At 33.5% G+C, this 20409-nt stretch overlaps 1 protein-coding gene and 1 long non-coding RNA gene across 5 annotated transcripts in view; one reads left to right on the top strand and one right to left on the bottom strand.

The window, feature by feature from the left end:
• The first annotated feature begins 3520 nt into the window (after positions 1-3520).
• On the top strand, positions 3521-7484 carry LOC146919808 (F-box/kelch-repeat protein At3g23880-like). Of its 4 annotated transcripts, none has more exons than XM_085713207.1 (3): positions 3521-4799; positions 5259-5302; positions 7197-7484. In XM_085713207.1, the coding sequence occupies exon 1, from the start codon at positions 3545-3547 to the stop codon at positions 4796-4798; it is 1254 nt and encodes a 417-aa protein (XP_085569333.1). In that variant the 5' UTR covers positions 3521-3544; the 3' UTR covers position 4799; positions 5259-5302; positions 7197-7484. The 4 variants fall into 4 exon arrangements, with proteins under 4 accessions (XP_085569333.1, XP_085569334.1, XP_085569335.1 ...); XM_085713208.1 differs by lacking the exon at positions 7197-7484 and adding an exon at positions 5937-6349; XM_085713209.1 differs by having other exon boundaries at positions 3536-4709.
• Positions 7485-13498: 6014 nt separating this feature from the next.
• Positions 13499-20409, bottom strand: part of LOC146919809 (uncharacterized) — a 43559-nt gene continuing 36648 nt past the window's right edge. The window contains exon 2 of the long non-coding RNA XR_015011609.1: positions 13499-13911. This is a non-coding gene — a long non-coding RNA (uncharacterized LOC146919809). The remainder of the gene's footprint in view (positions 13912-20409) is intronic.

Below are 20409 nucleotides of genomic sequence, written 5' to 3' on the forward strand. Positions count from 1 at the left end.
TTTTTCTCCCTTTTTCTCCAAAAACGTACTTTCTGCCTAAAAACTTTTCTCAACCTAACTCCTTCTATTTATAACCTCACTCTAATTTCTCTTTACACCTCTAAAAATACTCTTTTCACACCACAGCCCAAATTCTAATATTTTTATTTTATTTTTCATATCTTATTTTATTTATTAAATAAAATAAGTCACCCAACGTAACAACTTCACAAAATCATATACTCCTCATAATCTTATTTATTTCTAAATTAAATATATCTCTCACAAATAACAAATATATTCACATAAATACATTACATAAATATCACGGCACATAAACCATATAAAATCACATAAATGTTCTAACCACATAAAATCATACGAAATCATATAATATTCACATCTCATCACATAATTCATATAAATATATATAAATATATTTCTAGGCTCAATAAATAAACCAATAAATCAAGTAACAAGGAATAAATCAAGTAATTAAAAAGTGGGCGTTACACTGCCTCTGCTAACCCCTGCGCCGCCTGGAAATCTGATAAGTAAGGGCATGCTCAGTAGCACTAACTATCCGCATGACCTCCTGGACAACCTCCTCTTTGGTCATCTCGCCATGCCTGGCCGCAATATCTCGGGCTATGAGCCATGCCTGGCAAATGCTCCATAATCCATCCCTGCAACAAAATAAATAATACACAAAAATAATTATTCGAGTTAAATATTCAATAAAGTAGTTAATACACAAAATAATAGTCTAACATGATAATTAAATTTATAAAATAAATTCATAAAGAAATTAAGATAAATATTACCATCAAAAGAGTCGCAGAGCCAGCCATCGTTCTGTTATTCAAGATAACAGAATCATCCAGATAATCGTAGAGGTAGGCTAAGGTCATCCCTCCCCATGACCACTTCCCAATCGCCCCCAAGTCCGCAATGCAATCAAGATATATCAAGTCGATGTGTCTATTCGTTTTGTTAGTGAACAACGCACAACCGACGAGATATAGAAGGAAACTCCTCACACAGCACGCCCTCCTCCTGGCTCTCTCCTGCATCTCCCCCCTCGACTGTGGACGCTCAAGCCGTCTAGCCTCAGTCAGGTGCTCCTCATAAACCCGCTTAAGTGCGGGATAACTGATATGACCAGGAGATTCATCCCTAACCTGATCTCTGGCATCAGCATCAGACATTCCCAACAACCTGGTCATCATATCAATCGATCGGTCCCGATCCATCGACTCATCGTGCTCCAACATGCGGCCGTAAATAGGAATGTGCAGAAGATTATGCACATCGTCCAGAGTGATCATCATCTCCCCCACAGGTAGATGAAAACTACTCGTCTCCGTGTGCCACCTCTCGTACAGAGCACGTATCATGGCATGGGTCACAGTCGAATACCCAACGTGTATCAAACCATGGAGGCCAGACCCCTCCACAGGCTCCCAAAACCATCTCAAAGCCTCCTCCGGCTTATCAAGCTCCTTCAACCTTTTCCCTGCGTTTACGCACTTATAACCCATTGCATCATGCCACATCTGAAATTCAAATTAAATAAGACATTGTCACTATTTTAAATGATTCAAACACTTACGCTACATTATATTTAATAAATTAAATCACTTACGCTACATTATTTTAATTAACTAAAACACTTACGCTACATTATTTTAAATAAATAAAACACTTACGCTACATTATTTTAATTAACTAAAACACTTACGCTACATTATTTTAAATAAATAAAACACTTACACTACATTATTTTAATTAATTAAACAACTTACGCTACCTAATTTTAATTAATTAAATCACTTACGCTACATTATATTAATTAATTAAACAACTTACGCTACGTTATTTTAATTAATTAAACAACTTACGCTACCTAATTTTAATTAATTAAATCACTTACGCTACGTTATATTAATTAATTAAACAACTTACGCTACATTATATTAATTAATTAAACAACTTACGCTACCTAATTTTAATTAATTAAATCACTTACGCCACATTATATTAATTAATTAAACAACTTACGCTACATTATTTTAATTAATTAAACAACTTACGCTATCTTATTTTAATTAATTAAACAACTTACGCCTCGTGTAGTCGGACAACAATGACGTGGTCTGAGGTCCTCCAGGAAAGGGAGCCTCTCCAGCAGGATAGGGCGGTATCCGCGGAACACGACCACCTCGTCGTGGCTGAGGCTCACGCTCAGGCTCACCCTCAGGAATAACATTATGTGCCTCCATATAATCTGCCACAACATCCTCTGGCACCCCCTCTGGCACCCCCTCACCCTCATCCTCTGCCTCGTCCTGCGGCGGCTGAAAATACATCCTCTCCTCCTCCATCCGATCATAGCCAACAAAATCATCATCCGCATACCCAGCATAATCATGCGCTGGTGTCGGATCAACCACCTGGGAGGAATCATCCACATGTGCCTGTGAGCCCTCTCCATGTATCATCTGGTCTCTGCGCCTCCAAGTCTTAGGGACATACGGGTCTTCAGCCCTCTTTTCTCTCCGAGCACTAGCGGTACTCGCCTCTTTACCTCTCCGCATCCTATCCTCTCTAATAACCCGCTGCTGCTCATCCGTATCCCTAGCCATATCTGTACAAAACAAATTTTAAAAAACATAAATAAGTTGACAATGTATTTAAGAATACAATGTATCTAAGCATTTACTTAAGGCATTGAACATAGGCGAACATAGGCATTCATACAATGTATTTAAAACTTTTAAGGCATTGAACATAGCAAGTAACATGTAACATATCAAAAATAAAACTTAGGCATTCATAAAATTTAATATAACACATTCATCAAACTTTATATAACATACCACATTATGTCATGCTTCAAACTTGCCAAAAAATTTAAAAATCCAAGCTTATAATAATTATAACATATATACTTTATAAAATTGAACATAATTGAAAACAAATTACACAAAAAAAGCAAGATTTCCTCACTTATGCATTTTATCAAACACCTTATGTGCATTCTAAATTAGGAGCATAATTAGTGTGATTTGAACATCTAAAGGGCTACATTGTACCTACATTGTTTCTAAACAACAAATACAGCATAAACAATACTTTAAAACATCAAAATCATGCTTCATTTTCAATTTTCTAACCTAATGTGAAACTAACATTTTGCTCCAAAATATGTAAAATAAAACCCTAAACAAACTATATTGCTTGTAAATATGAAGAATATAACTTACTTGTGAATTAATTGACGAAATTTGGTTGATTTTCGAGCAAATTGAAGTTTGGGTGATTTTTGGTTTGAATGGACAAGTTTAGCAATCAACACTGTAACCAGAAAATGGAGGTTTCTGCGTTCTTAATATGCAGAACTCAGCGGTAGTTAACAACCGGCGTGTTTACCAGTGGTAGTTAACTACCACCAGGGGCATTAAGGTGTCAAAAAAGCAATTTTCTTACGCTTTTTTAAGGAAAAAAAGTTTTTTTCATATATTATCATAAAGTAAACCCTAACATTACACGGTAACATTGAGACATGGGTGACGACGGCGATGACAAAAACGACATCGGATGTTCTCTTCCTCTAACGGTGGAAACAGTCTCGAAGAGGCAGCAATTGGCCTCCGGTGGAAACCCTTCCGGAGATGATTTTCTTCCATTTGAGCTGATAATAGAAATCCTATGGAGGCTTCCTGTCAAATTCCTCATGACACTCAAATGCGTCTGCAAATCCTGGAATTCCCTAATTTCCTCCGATCGCAAATTCGCCATGAAACACCTTCGTGTTTCAACTTTGAACCCAAAACTCATTTTAAATGTCATGAAACACAAACAATCACCCAAGTTCTGTCGCAGAGCACACAAGTTCTCTCGCAAAGTTTATCCTCTCCGTTCATGCTTCAACAATGTGAACGGGATCATCGACGGTACATTTATCAAGTACCCTCTCAGCAATGAAGACAATTCTGTTAACATAGTTGGCTCTTGCGATGGTATCCTTTGTTTAGCTGAAAGTGAAAGCAATATTAGTCAACGAGCTGCCTTGTGGAACCCTTCCACTAGAAAATACAACCTATTGCCTTATTTGGATCATCCCCGACTAAATAATGAGAGCATCATGTTTCTTGAGGGCTACACCGAATTTGTAAGGACCGTTTATGGCTTTGGCTATGATCAATTGATTGATAAATACAAAGTTGTTGCTGTTTCTATGTATATATGTTATCGTAATTTTACCCTTCAGGATATTCAAGTGAATGTTCATACGTCCGGTACCAATTCTTGGAGATTGATACAAAAATTTCCTCCTGTAACTTTTTATAACAATCATCTTCAATCGGGAATATTTGTGAGTGGCACAATTAATTGGTTAGTACCTGATGGTTATCAGACCATTGTTTCTCTTGATTTGGGGACAGAGTCCTATCAACAGATTTTGTATCCTGATCAGGTGGCAGCTTCTAGCTTGGTCGTTTTGAGGGATTGCTTGTGCATCCTTGCTAGACATGGTGGAAGTCAAATGGTTTCAGATATTTGGCTAATGAAGGAATATGGAAATAGAGAGTCTTGGATTAAATTGGCCAGTGTTCCTGACTTGGGATGGATTAATAATGTACTTTATATTTCTGAAGACGATCAAGTGCTGTTGGAAATTTCGAATGACCTGACATCGGAGTTGGTTGTTTACCATCCCATAAATGGTACTTTGAAGATTCAAGATAGTGAAAATTTCAATGATTTGATGTTCCAAGGAATATACGTTGAGAGTTTGATATCGCCTTGTTCTTAATGTTAGTATGCATGTGCTATACCTTCTGTGCATTATATTCAACTGATATTTTATGTCAAACTTCGATTCCTGATATGTTTTTTATGTTTTATCTTAATCATTGTATCTTAATGGATCATTGTTAACTACAGATCGATACGTCCAACATCGGTTGTGTTTGTTTCATTTATCTTTTTGTTAAAGTTATTGGTTCCTACGTTGTGCATTACATTTCATACAACCCACAATCATGCATTGCATTAGATAGTTAGTGGTTTGGTTCTTAACATATCTGCTACCTGCTGCACAAATGTTGTTTTGGTAGTAGTAAAAATTTAACCTTCTCTGTCAGTAGTTTATAAAACTGTTTTTGCCAATTTTGTTCACCATTTAGTTTACACCAATTTGTATATGGTTATTGTAACATACTTGTAAAATGAAAAACATCAATTTGATTTTTCACTCATCATTCTTTGTGCAGTTAGGTGGGCTTCTAAAAGCTAAGATCTTGGCATTCTTTGGGATGTAAGTTCTCTCAATACTACTTGAATGACTATATTTGTATTATGGGTTTCTCTCAGCCATTTACGATAATTATTTTAAATCCAAGGGTGCTTAAGAAATTAAAAGTGGGTGTAGTTAAAGAGGATTTTACCGTTATGGGATCTAGGAGACATATAAAGTTCAATTTATGAAATATATTGTTCTAGCAAAACAAGGTGACCTCTTATCATCTGCTCAGAACATTGTGGAAGTCTACATGAGTGTTGAAGAGTTCGTTTTATTAATATAATATGTACTACAAGTCTACAACATCGAAAATTACTAAAAATCATATTGCACCCATCAAAGAACATACATTAGATAGCAGAAAACTAGGAACTGAGACAGTGTAATGAAAGTTGTAGTTCAAACTTGAGTAGTACTTGTTGCATTGTCTTTAGGAATTTCAGGTACCTTACGCAATTCCAAGAACTTAGGAATCTCAGAGACTTTATGTAGCTAAGGTTTTTCTAGAAATGAAATAAGTTTTTTACCAAAAATATCATTCATAAAGTTGATCCAATGTTATAAAAAGTTACCTAAAGTTTGATAACCAATAGTTATGTAGGTTTATTGTTCAGTGAAATTTGTAACCTTTTTCCTTTTATCATAACAGATGCCAATTGTATATCAAAGGAGATTATGGTGAACTTATGAATACGTGACATGTACTGCGTGTTTTGTTAATTTGTATTTTATCTTCTTGAACTGTTGTTGAGTATGAAGATCGGGGTCTTATATTAGTGAGTGAGAATAGAACCTGAGATAGATTCCCACATTTTGAGATCTATAATTTGCATCTTGTGGGTCTTTTGCCCAGTGGTATTGAGAAAGGGTGATTTATTATTTTTATTCTTTTAGTTTTGAAAACAGTTGGGTACTAAGGCCTCTATACAGTTGGGTACAATAGGCATATACCTTGCAATTGAGTTTGTTCTATCCCTTTTACTTTTGACAGATAACGGGTTTTTGTTTCTTTGAATAGCTCGGTATTTCATTATTCTGTATTGAGCAACTTCAAACTATAATTTAGTCCATTTAATGTTTGAACATAACTGTGAGGGATTTAGGTTGTGTAAGGTCTACGGCAAACAAACCAATAACAACTCAAAACATTGTTTGAACTTCACAAATGTTAGTACACAGTAGCAGCGCAGCATTGTTTTTCTTTACCCAATTGGTTTATTGTTGGCAACTGACAGAGCTTGATCTTCTACACCATTTATCTTTATCTCTTGCTTACATGTGCTGTCATTCTTCAATATTTTGGTTTGGAACCACTGTAATTTTAGCCATCTCACCCATTTCAGATTTGTTTTCTTCATTTCATCATCATTCTCTGTCCTTTTCTGCATATTGATCTTTAAAGGCGTCTTTTTTTCTTATAAATCTAGTCATTTTCTGCTGAAGTATCTTTCTCTAAACTCCCTGCATCTTTTGTTGTTGCTTCTTCTTCAGAAACTTTCTATTTCACTCATCAAACCTATATGATGAAGCATTCACCTTTTGTTTGAACTTTGAACATTTCTATGTTGTATGCATCTTTAATCAGACATTTTTTGTTCTTCAAATAGCACCTTACAGCCTTTCTCTAACAACTGGGAACATGCTAAACATAATTAATCATTTTCAAACATTAACGGCTTTCAATTGCAACTGTTCCATTGTCCTATGAATAACAGTTTGCTATCGTTTTATGAATAACATAATAGGTTAACATTCAAGCTTAATATAAAACGATAACAAATTAATGTGTATAGGATATTTTCTTTGACTTATTGAGACACTAAAACCTGAAATATCAATGGCGTGTGATTTTGTCCCTGTTTTTTTCTTTCTTGAGAGTTGCATTTAAGATTTTTTTTTTAAATTGCAGGTTGTGATGGAGCCCGTTGATGCATCTTTTGGCAACACTGCAGATGATTATTGTGCCCGTAGACACTGGAGAATGCTCCTGTTTTTCCGTTCTTTCGTTTATTTTATTTTAAGCCTTGGAGGCTAGAACTTATTTCCTATTTATCTTTATGTCCTGTTTGAATGTTAGATGTGTTATGTTGAGCTTTGGAGACTAGAACTTATTTGCTACTTGAATTATATTATGTTCGAAATATTAATAGCATTGGACTTTGATGATTAGTAATGAATTTGTGTTTAATTCTGTGCATTCTTCGATGTTCTAGTTTTCATATGTGTAGTGCTTGAATTGTTTCACGAAACTTTGATGTAGCGGGTATACCCGCTACACCGTTATATTGTTTTGGGGATGGCCGCTATGCTACATAGTCTTAACATCGATATATAATAGGTTATGGGCTTAAATTGATAATGACTCAGTGAATTGAACGAAACTATTTTAAGATGAATGACGAATAAGATACAAGAAGTATGCAGTATTAAAACTGGAAATATTTAAACCTTGTTTTGTACAAATTAGTAGTTTACAAAAAAACCAGTTAATAAGTTCATACCAGGTTTTGGAAAAGAAAAAGAAAAATAGTTTTTAAACTGATTCCCAAAACCAACCTGATTTTATAGGGGGCATGGTTATGGTTTTAAATCCAACTCATAAAATTGGTTTGATGTAAATAGAAGTTTTTGTCCTTTTGTAGTTTTGATGCAATATGCCTTTCATAAACCATGTTCTGTACTCATGCAAGGATTCAATAGGTGGCAACTTGAGAAGGCAAATACTTCAATAGGTGACATTCAATAGAAATCTTTAGAAGTAGAAGCTATGTTATATTCCCTTGATGTTGAGCTTGCTGAAATTTGGAGAAATAATTCAAAGATTGATAGAGAATTACCATCAACAAAACCATGGGGAATAACCAAAGCACACTAAATTAATAAGAAGAGTATATTTGATCCATAGCCAATAAGTAAATATTAAACTACATTAGTCAACACATTCAAAGAAATCCAAAAGAAACATCAAGAGGTCCATAACTATCTTATATAAAATTCTTTCAAAAAAAAAAAAAAAAAACTATCTTATATAAAATGAGTATGAAACTATTTCTTCCTTCCTATCATGTCACCATCTACTACCAATAATGAATGCATAATTCTCAAGAGCTCAAAACCATAGTTAGTGCGTATTATATGTATCTACTTTCACGTGCCCCTTATGTTATGATGAGTGAGTCCTCAATATCAAATCCTTTGAACTTCCCATTCACAATAACTGATTTAAAACACCACACTCCACTCACATTACACACTTTTGCACTCTCAGAATTTCACACTTTACTCTTTACTCACAATAACTGAGAATAAAGATTGAGGTCTTATATATAGAGTGAGAATAGAACCTGAGATTTGAACTTCTTGATGCAAATGTGTTCTATTATATGAATTCAAACAAAAAGAAATGCAAAAAAAAAAAAAAAAAAAATTGATCTATGATTTGCATCTTGTGGGCGTTTTGCTCAGTGATAACATTCAAATTTCTGTTATATGTTCTTGGGTTGGTAGGGGTGTGTGATTATTATTCAAGTTACGTGGCTGCCCACAAGAGAAATTTTTGTGCGTTCTTGTGAAGGTGAAAGGTCTAGGATTTTGTTTATTCGTGGCTCACCTTCTAATCTTTTACTAGCATATATGTTTGATCCCTTTCGCTTGTATGCAATAAAAATATACCTTGCAATTATGATAATTGTTGTGTTTTGTGCATATGCAAGGGTTAGATTAGCATCAAGTGCAATTGGAAAAAGTGGAGTCATTAGCAGCTCCAAATGCACACATAACTGCTGAGTTTGAAAATGAGAACGCAATGATTGTGAAGAAAATCGACAACAATGTTTTGTCTAAGGAAACTATGGTCCCTAATTTTGTGAAACACTCTAATATGAATTCTGTTGAGGTTATTCCAGATAAGTTGTGTGATCAGCTGGTGAGTAATGTAGCTGGAAATAGTGTTGGAGGAATGCTCACTAACTGTATAGTGCAGCAGCATTCTATGTTGATTGAGGAACCTGTTGTTGGCAAAGCAAAAAACAAGGCTTTGGATGTAGAAAATGTTTTAGATAATACTGCTAGCACCTCAAAGAATAACCAGTTCAGTAGTTTAAACTGCGATAATGTAACACAACCTGAAATTGAAAGGATAGCTATTGATCCTATTGATGAAATGGTCAATAGTACCGTGAAAATAAGGAATAATTGTGCCACGCAACCTGCTGTTGAAAAGAGTTTAAACCCAAGTAGTTCTAATGGTGCAAACACATATGTTGAGGATTTGGATATGCTAGCCAGCAGCCCCACTCACAAGTCTCAAAAGGAGGCAGCTATCACAGGACCTTCGTCTGCAGCTATGAAGAGTGTATCCAAAGAGGCAAACAATCCTAGTACTGCTTCAAGGAAGAATGTAAGCATATTAAGAACTCAATGGAGAGACTTATCTGATGAAGAGACGGATAGGAGTGATGAGCAAGAGAAGAACCTTGAAGGAGATATTGAGGAGGGAAGTTTATTCACTCCATTTATGTCAAGAAGGCAGAAGAAGTATAATAAGAAGAAACATGCTAATAAGCTAATTGATACAGGGATTAAAGGATGGTAAAGTCTACGACAAACAAAGCATTAACAACTCATAAAGCATTGGTTGATGACCAATTATTCAATAGCATCCTATCTAAAAGTTATCCTGGGTAAAATGAAACACCCCTACTAGAAATCACCTAGAATGTTTAGCATGTGTGTTAAACTTGGCGTCAGATACATTGAAATTATAAAATAAATAAATATTCTCTGAACAAATCATAGAATTTCTCGCCTATTACCTTCACTGATGTGTACTTTACATGGTCCAGCTATGTCTGCTTCTTCATCACGAGCCATCCTATCGTATAATAACTTGTACATCTGAAATAAATAAAAGGGATTTGGGTGAGACAAGATGTCTCAGTGAGTTCCATCTATCCTAGGTTGTAGGCAACCTCGGGGAACCTAGGATCGCCATCTGTTTCTAACCTCAACCCATTTTGGGTTTATACAATTTCATTATGCATAACTGAGCGATCAAGGGATAACTAAAATCGCAGTCTGAAATACTATTTTGATCATATAATAAATATATAGTCTTACTCATAACTTTAATCATAAACATAATAATAATCATAAACATATATCCAATCTATCGTACTCTGTATAGCTTATACTTTGACATACTTATTTGAGTATGTCTCTGATTCTTTTCCGATAACAACTAGCTTCGGCTAACTAAGTCGGAGTTCCATAACTAAAATTCTTCATTTCCAACGATTAGTAAAATGCCCATAAAATATTGCTTTGTAACTAATTCATTCCAAACATAATTTTCATATTGACACACTTCTCTAAAATACAAAGCTACTGAAATTTGACACAATCTCGTATACTTTATCATCGCATCTCATGATGTGAATTTACTATCTCATCGATATAAATTATTTGTACATAAACCACATTATCTCTTCATTGTGGCGAACGAGAATATACCACATTATCTCTTCGTGTTGGCGAACGGAAATATACCACATTATCTCTTCGTTGTGGCGAACGGAAATATACCACATTATCTCTTCGTTGTGGCGAACGGAATATACCACATTATCTCTTCGTTGTGGCGAACGGAATATACCACATTATCTCTTCGTTGTGGCGAACGGAAATATACCACATTATCTCTTCGTTGTGGCGAACGGTTTACTATGAACAATTTGGTTCATAGGCTGCATTATCTCTTCGTTGCAGCAAACGGAGATTTTATCTTAAATTTCTATGAGCATGTTACTCATAGGCTGCATTGTCTCTTCGTTGCAGCAAACGGATCAGAAGTTTTCAATAGAAAAAAAATCAAATTATAGTTTCAAAATGATTTTTATCGCTAAAATCAAATTATACTCACTGTGAACATGTTACTAATAAGCTCCATTTCAAATTTTTCTTTCAAATCATTTTTATAAGTATATATGCATCAATTGTGTTGCTAATTTTCCTCCAACATTTACACTAACATCAACATACGTATTAACATAAAAGAGATTTTAGAATAAACAAGTAAGGGAGCCTAATCAAGAAATAATCATTCTAACTATCTTATATTTATTCTACTTCAAATGTACCATTCATATGGCATAATAGATAGGTTTGCACAAAAGGCAAGTAATTCATAAAATGGTCTAATTATTCATATTATCTTAATAATCTAGCATAATTATAATCGATCTCCAAAGGTGGGTTCTAAGCTAAAGGAACTCACCTCAAACATTCTCCGGAGCTTGTACATAGTTCCGTCTGAACTCAGACTCCATTTCTGCACCTTCTCGCTAGACGATGCTTCATGTTTACTTCGGCGAGTTGTCGCATGTGAACTCTGATTCTGCTGAAATCCTACATCAGGACCTTTACTTCAACTTTGTCTCCAGACTTCAATACGTTTTTGTGGAGCCTTGTCCCAAAACCCGTAACCTTATTTTGCAGCTTTTCCAGCAACATTGTCCAACTTCAAACGCACTTTCCGAGTTCATTACTAATTGGAATTGCATGGAACTTATGTCCGAATTGAAGGGAATTGAATGAAGAATCTAAATCTCCAACAGTTATTTACTTTCAGGATACACAGGAAAAGATACAAACGAAAATTGTCCATACGAACTTAACACCCAAACATAGCTTCAAACTTTGTCTTTCTCTAAACATACATACTCATATCTGTACCCACGTACACAGGCAGCAGCTCACGCTTAGTCCCTAATCCTTGCTCTTAACAACTCAAAATAGTACCAACAATATCCAAAATCATCTACACAACATTAGCCATTCATAAAATAACTCAAGCTTCTGTTTTATCACTCCAAACATAATAACATATCAAAAACCATACATATACCACTTGTTATTATCCCTTAGTTTATAGCAGCCCAAACAACAACTCAAAATAATCTCTTATGTGCCAAAACAGTTTATGGCTTAAATCCACTACCTTGCTTCTGAATATTCTTACAACACATAAACAGCTCCAAGTTACACTTACAACATACACCAAAGTTTAATATGAACAATTCAACAAAAAGGGTGAAAATGGTGGTGTTGATGGTGTAGTTCGGCCAACACTGGAAAGAAAGAGTGGAATGAAAATTAATACTTACTAGTGATTCTTCCACACATGGGTGGTCCAAAAGAAAGGTTATATATATTGGATTCCATGAAATTTGGAAGAAAAATGAAGAATTTAGAAAGAAAAAAAAAAGTGGGAGGGCGGTTCACCAAAATGGAGGGAGAGATTAGCTTTTGAAGTTTGGTTCTTGCTCACATCACTACAAAGAACTCCTTTGAAGCTTATGCATGATGACTTAGGGAATGGAATTTGTAAAATTTGTGCACACATACACAAACTGTAAAATTTGTGCACACATACACAAACACACTTCTAACCTTTGATTCATGGTTTAAAAATTGAATGACTTAGATTTAAGGTTGGTACCATGTATACTTTTTGTGGTCTACAAAAGTTGTTTATAAAGTGGGTCCTAAAAAGAAACTGTTTTTCTGTCAAAAAATGAAATTGTTTTTAGGATAATTTACTAATTTATTAATAAAATATATATTAAAACTCCAATAATGGGTTGATGTGTTTTTCGTCAGCTCCTTTAAAAAATATTTTCGCCAGCTTCTTAAAAAATGTTGAATTTATTTCTGTTTTTCACTCTTAGTGTACAATTATATGAGGATTCATATTTTACTTTTTACGAGTTTTTTATAGTTTTTTTTTCTAAACTTTTATTGGACATTAAAGCGTCATAAGAATTATGAGGCTAACATTTTTATAGTACTTTAATTAATAATTAAAACTAATAATTAAAGAGTCAGTCCCATCAAAAATAATAATTAAAGAGTCCGTCTCTAAATTAATTAATATAGTGATAAAAAAAATTATATCTAAACCAATCACTATATAACAAGTTTGTAGTAGTGGGAACTTAAAAAGAAAAAACTTGCAACAGAAAAAAAAAAAAATGGTGGAGGTTAAGGGAGAAAAGAGTGGGTGACGAGAGAGAGAAAGGATAAGGAAACTTCTAGAGAAATGTGGGGAAAGTGGGTTTCTTAAAAAAAATCTTAAGTCCCAATGACCAAAATGCCCTTCAGGGAAAAGATACAATTACCCTCCGTTAATTCGTAACCATATAATTCCTCAAGTCCGTTGAAATAATATGTGAGATTTTTACCGAATATCTTCGCATGTCTCAATAAATAATTTACACTTAATAAATTATTTCGTTCTAACACGTTCAACTAATACATCAGTCTACCTAGACTTCAGCGGGATATTACATAAAAGCACCAAGTCATTTTCCAATAAATCTCCTTTCTTCCTTAGTTGCTGGAAAGACCATATTTTATTCATGTGATGTTCAGAAATTACTCATCAAGTTGTGTTTTCAAACAAGCCATTACTCCTGGAGGAATTTTTGAACTTCACAAATGATTGTACACAGTAGTAGCACGCCATTGTTTTTCGTACTCCTCACCATCATGTAGTGGTGATGACATTGTTATGAGATCCCTCAAGATGAATACTCCTTATACCAATTTGTTGTTATAAAGATTTGCTGTACAAGATAAATTGAAGAGGTAAAACATAATTATACAAGATAAATTGAACTACCAAAAATATACCTCTTAAAAACTAAGGCATGATAACAGACGAACCAATAACTCCTCATCTATGTAGAAGTATTCTAGGCAAAAATACTAACGCATTTTCGGACATGTTTGCTTAAGGGGAACATTCAAGTTTTCATAAATTATTTAATAAAAAAGGCCACTATTTCTAGTCATAACGATTGTGGAGTTTTTTATAATCTTTTATATCTATCTTTTGATCTGAACAAGTTTGCATAATATAATAGGATAACATTCAGGCTTAATATAATACAATAACAAATTGATGCGTTTATAGGATATTTACTTTGAGAGTTATACTTACGGCACTGAATTACCTATGGCGTGAAGAAGGATAACATTATTGCTAGTTTCTTCCTTTCTTCACCGTACAATGTTGCTAATTTATTCTAGTTTATAGAATTCCTGCTGATGGGGTTGATCTTTTATGTATATCATTACAAGTGAGTGTGATTTTGTCCCTGGAAAATAGATGTCTTGAATATGAAATACTCTTGATTTTTTTTTCCATGAGTTATATTTGAGTTTCTTTTAATTGCAGGTTGTGAAGGAGCTCTTTGATGCAACTTTTGGCAACACTGCAGATGATCATTGTGTCCATAGACAATGGAGAATGCTTCTGTTTTTCCTATATTTCCTTCGTTTATTTTATTTTGAACCTTGCAGGCTAGAACTTATTTTCTATTTTACTTTATGATGATATGTTTGAGTATTAGACATGTTATTTTGAGCCCGGGAGACTAGAACTTATTTCCTATTTTGTTTTATGTTATTTTTTAATATTAGATGTGTTATTTTAAGCTTTTGAGGCTATAACTAATTTGCTACTTCAATTATATATTAGATTTGAAATATTAATAGCAATGAAGTTTGATGATTAGTAATGAATGTGTTTAGTTTTTTGCATTCTCTGTGTTTTGGTGTTCATGTGTAGTGCTTGTATTGTTTCCCTAGACTTCGATGTAGTGGTCACACTGCTACCTGCTATGCTCTATAGACTATAGCTATTTGGTGATGGCCGCTACGCTACATAGGTTTAACTTTAATGTATAGTAGGCTTAAATTGGTACAGTATGACTTTTGTCAATTAATCAAAACAATTTCGATTTTAATAACAGTTTCCTAATGCCATTGCCATGTTTGAAGATGACTGTAAATAGTAAACAAGAAGTATGCACAAAAATGTTAAAACCAGAAATTTTAAAACTGGTTTTGTATAAATTAGTAGTGTTCAAATCAAGTTATTAAGTTTGTTGTATATCTTGTTTTGGGGGTCTGCTGCAATAACTTGACCAAGAAGATGATGAAGATGACTATGATGAAGTGTGCACATAAATTCCAAAGATTTGTTGTATATCTTGATTGTTGGGAAGATGTTGCTGTACTTGAAACCTGAAAAGATTAATGGTTATGCATGCAAACTCAAAGCGTATGGGGTTGCCATACTAACCTTTAGGTTCGATTCGCCCCCACCAATAACTGTATATTGGATGCAATAAGGAATGACCGGCGAATCCCCTTCAGGATACTATGAGTTCCTTGACGTGTATTGCACAACCACACCAAGCGTATCTCCTAACAGTATTTTACAGATTTATGGTTCCAGCAATTCACTCATGCATTAGAGAATTGATGGATGATTTAGAGTAAGAGAATGATGGAGAATTATGTTGTTGTCCTTTTTTGTGTGTGTCCAACTAATGCCCAAATGCCAAACATTTATAGTGCATTATATGACTCTTCACATGAAAGAAAACACCCCTTTGACTTGAATCAATGCTATGATTCATTAAGCACCCATTTGCCAAAGATTATGATCATATACACTTGAATCAATGTTATGGTTCATTAAGCACCCTTTTGCCAAATGTTATAACCATATACATTTGAATCAATGAAAATGTTCATTAAGCATCTCTTTGCCAAAGGTTCCAATGTATATGAATGATTCCCATGAAGAGTTACAACTTTTGGTTCTAAAGTGATTCCATTATTTTGGAAATCACCAACAATCCCCCACCATTTTCAAAATACTAAATCACATAAATCCGGAAATTCCATGCCTTCAGATAATGGTATCTCGCGATTTGAACCATTACTTAGTAAGTTAAGTTTTCGCTCATTCCCAAATAGTATGGTAGGCAAGCTTTGAACCAACTATTCATTAGAACAAGTGTGCATAACTTACACATAGAATCTCGGTACCATTGATAAAGAGACTTGTAAGATGACACATTAAGAAGGCCTTGTGTCATATATCCCTTTTCATGAGAATTTAAGAGTCAAACCCTTGAACTCCGTGAAGCGGCCAAACTTCATTCTCACATAGGTAGACTATATCGGAAATGCCCCATAAGTATGCATTCCAGCAAATATATGCTATATGTCCATTAAGAGGAAAACCTCATCCTACCCTTTTTCTTCTTATGGTCCAAGTACTTTTGCCCATTGGGATGTTATCTATTGTCAAGTACTTCAATTACTCTAATAGTGTACTTTCACCATTGAACCCAAGACTTGATGCTACTCAAGTGTGGGTTGAGTTTCCACCATTGGTAATCAATTAGATTTGGGTTTGTACCACATCCCTAATAATGTCTTCAATGTATTCAACATCATTTTCCAAAGACATCATTCCTTGTCAATCATTTCGTCAAATAATTGCAAGATTTTCTTTTAACTTTTATAAACTTTGAATATTCAATTCTTCACATAGATTTTGTATTCTCATAGCTATGTCTATGGATCAACTTATATACTCTTGATAGTATTCACCAACTATCATCAAACCATGACACGCTTTTGTCAATTGAGTATATTGTAACAATGCACAAACTTTTATGTCATTACACCTTTGCTATAACAATATTTAACATGCATTTCAATTTGAACTTCAACTTTTCTTTTATATCTAGCCAAGATATATCATACATTGAATGCATTAAACATACATAGCAAAATAAAACTTGATCATAAAAGAATGTCATAACCAAACTTCATAAAATGGGATTAAACATGCAAGTTATACACTCCACATAAAATTAAATATAACACAAACATTTTGATTTTAGTTATCATATAACTAATACATATATCATAAATTCATTGTGTTAAATTCAAGTTTATGTTTTAATATGTTCAATACTAAATTTCAATAAATAATGACATAAAAGAATAAACAATGAACCAAAATCATTAATATTTTCTATGACTTTCTTCCATGAACATATATCAACTTACAATAATTCAAAACATACCCAAATTATTTTAATATCATGATAAACAAGAAATTAACCATTACTTTTCATATTATCATGTACATATAATATCAACACAATATTAATGATAATAATTTCTTACACAAAGTAAATAATATCATTAATGCAACCACTTGATATTTTGACAATTTATCTACACTACTTTCATAAATAAAATAGTGTTTAAACATTCTTAACATATTACTATACTCATCAAAATTCATATACTTGAACAATTTCTAAATCATGTATATATATGTCACCACATGTTAAATCTAACATATTCATATTTACTTAGATACTATACACATGCATTTAGAACACTAAATATTTCATAATAGATAATCACTTATATGCACATTATCTCATGTTCAAATTCACATCAAACAGATTTCAAACGATAAATTTCATACATATCAAAATTTATCATGCATATATTATCTACAACCACATGTAAATTTAATATAAACACATCACATATGAAATATTTATCCATAAATTTCCACGACATATATTCATAAATGGAATTTGTTTACCGTTCACCGTAGTCATGGATGAAAATGTAAGCTTTCATCTCTCCTAAAAATTGCAGCCTTTAATCACAAGTAAATCATAAATCGAACCTAAAGATTGTTGGATATCTTGTTTTGGGGGTCTGCTGCAATAACTTGACCAAGAAGATGATGAAGATGACTATGATGAAGTGTGCACATAAATTCCAAAGATTTGTTGTATATCTTGATTGTTGGGAAGATGTTGCTGTACTTGAAACCTGAAAAGATTAATGGTTATGCATGCAAACTCAAAGCGTATGGGGTTGCCATACTAACCTTTAGGTTCGATTCGCCCCCACCAATAACTGTATATTGGATGCAATAAGGAATGACCGGCGAATCCCCTTCAGGATACTATGAGTTCCTTGACGTGTATTGCACAACCACACCAAGCGTATCTCCTAACAGTATTTTACAGATTTATGGTTCCAGCAATTCACTCATGCATTAGAGAATTGATGGATGATTTAGAGTAAGAGAATGATGGAGAATTATGTTGTTGTCCTTTTTTGTGTGTGTCCAACTAATGCCCAAATGCCAAACATTTATAGTGCATTATATGACTCTTCACATGAAAGAAAACACCCCTTTGACTTGAATCAATGCTATGATTCATTAAGCACCCATTTGCCAAAGATTATGATCATATACACTTGAATCAATGTTATGGTTCATTAAGGACCCTTTTGCCAAATGTTATAACCATATACATTTGAATCAATGAAAATGTTCATTAAGCATCTCTTTGCCAAAGGTTCCAATGTATATGAATGATTCCCATGAAGAGTTACAACTTTTGGTTCTAAAGTGATTCCATTATTTTGGAAATCACCAACAAAGTTCATACCAGGTTTTAGAACAAATCAATTTTTAAACCGATATCCAAAACCAACCTGATTTTATAAGGATATGAATTCTCTCCATTAAAAATTCTCTCAGGTTTTCTTCATTTTCAATCTCCACCATTAAAATACAACAACCACTTTTCTTTATAGAGGGCATGATTGTGGTTTTAACTTTTTAAAAGTTTTGATGCCATTTGAATAAAAAAAGGTTGATGCATTTGCCTTCACGAGACTGGTATACGTAAATATCAAATTGGCAGTGATATGAGAATAGGATTCAACTCTGCAAGTGGGTCCTTTTTGTGTACTCATTGAAATGAGAAGTCAAATTAGGAAATTAAACTATATGGCAATGAAACAGTTAAGATAGAGGTTAACTAGGAAGAACCGCATGTGGTAATGAAAGAAAGCTAATCTTATCTCTGTCTCAAATTATAAGTAAAACAAATAAAATCACATTTATTAAGAAAATTAAAACATTAGAATTTGGAGTATAACGTTTTATGTTTTCTTTAGATTATGTTTCATGGGAAGATGTAAAAACAATTTTTATTGGTTATTGATTATGGAGAAAATAAGAGTATAACTTTTTGTGTTTTCTTTGAAATAAGTTTCATGGGAAGATGCAAAAACAATTTTTATTGGTTATTGGTTATGGAGAAAATGGAAGAGAAAATTGAATGCAAGTACGCAACTTGCATTTAATTTTATGAGAATAAGTAAAAGTTTTTAGTGGAAAAAATGATTTTTTTTTTAAAACAACATGATTAAATAGGATAAAAGTTTGTGTTTTTATTATAATTTGTGGCAAAAAAAATGAGTTTTTTTCTTATAATTTGGAATTGAGGGAGTAAGTTGTAAGTTCTCAACGAAGGGTGTGATATGAACCAAAGAGAGACAAGTCTGAGAATTTAGATCAGAGAGAGTAGCAAAGAATTCTCTCAAATCTCACGCATCATTCTCTTGGTAATAGGGATGTCAATGGGATATCCATGAGTACGGATAGTATGATACACGTTCTCGTCCGTTGGATAAATATGATGCATGTGTCTACCCTGTACCCGTGTGAGTACCCACTATACAGATAACCCATGGGTATTGAAGTATCCACGGGTACCCGTGGATTTTTGAACTTATTTATTTTTTTGGTACAAAGAAGAACTTTTTCTTAATTACCAAAAAACTTTAACTTTTAAACAAAATCTCTAAAAAGAATCTCTAGATTTTATAAATACAAAATTTATTATTTTTAAAGCTGAAACAAATGTACCCTAAATGATATTATAGCGAGGAACTACAACTTAGATATAAGCAATGGTATAATTCCCTAATGGTGGTCGCCAGCCGCTAGGAAGAGGCACTTGTGGTATCTAATACGTAGGGTATGTATGGAAACTACTCTAGTAGGTTATGGTGTGAACCAAAGAAAATCAGATAAAAAAAAAATTTAGAGATCAATTCATAAACTTTTTGATTGAGTATATATGTCAACTGGATTAATACTCAATTGTGAAACAACCTTCAAATCATCGTGCAAAGAAAATTAGCTAACAAAGTTTAACACCGCTCAACAACTCTTTCTTCCAAGCACCTCAATTTTTCAAATCACTCGAAATCACTATATACTTTACCAAAACATTTTTATCAACTAATAGATCAAACAATCTATTAAAGTGATCATTTAACACCACCCCACCCAACAAAGCCAATCAAAACAAAGTGTTGCAAACATTCTATTTTGTTTGACATATTATCACCAAACCATCTTA

Source organism: Medicago sativa, chromosome 5, assembly GCF_051527215.1.
Source record: "Medicago sativa cultivar Bolivia chromosome 5, Bolivia_mono, whole genome shotgun sequence".
NCBI classification, from domain to species: Eukaryota; Viridiplantae; Streptophyta; class Magnoliopsida; order Fabales; family Fabaceae; genus Medicago; species Medicago sativa.

What these genes read in the sequence shown, in the direction of transcription:
- LOC146919808 (XM_085713207.1), top strand. Translation starts at nt 3,545, where the DNA reads ATGGGTGACGACGGCGATGACAAAAACGACATCGGATGTTCTCTTCCT.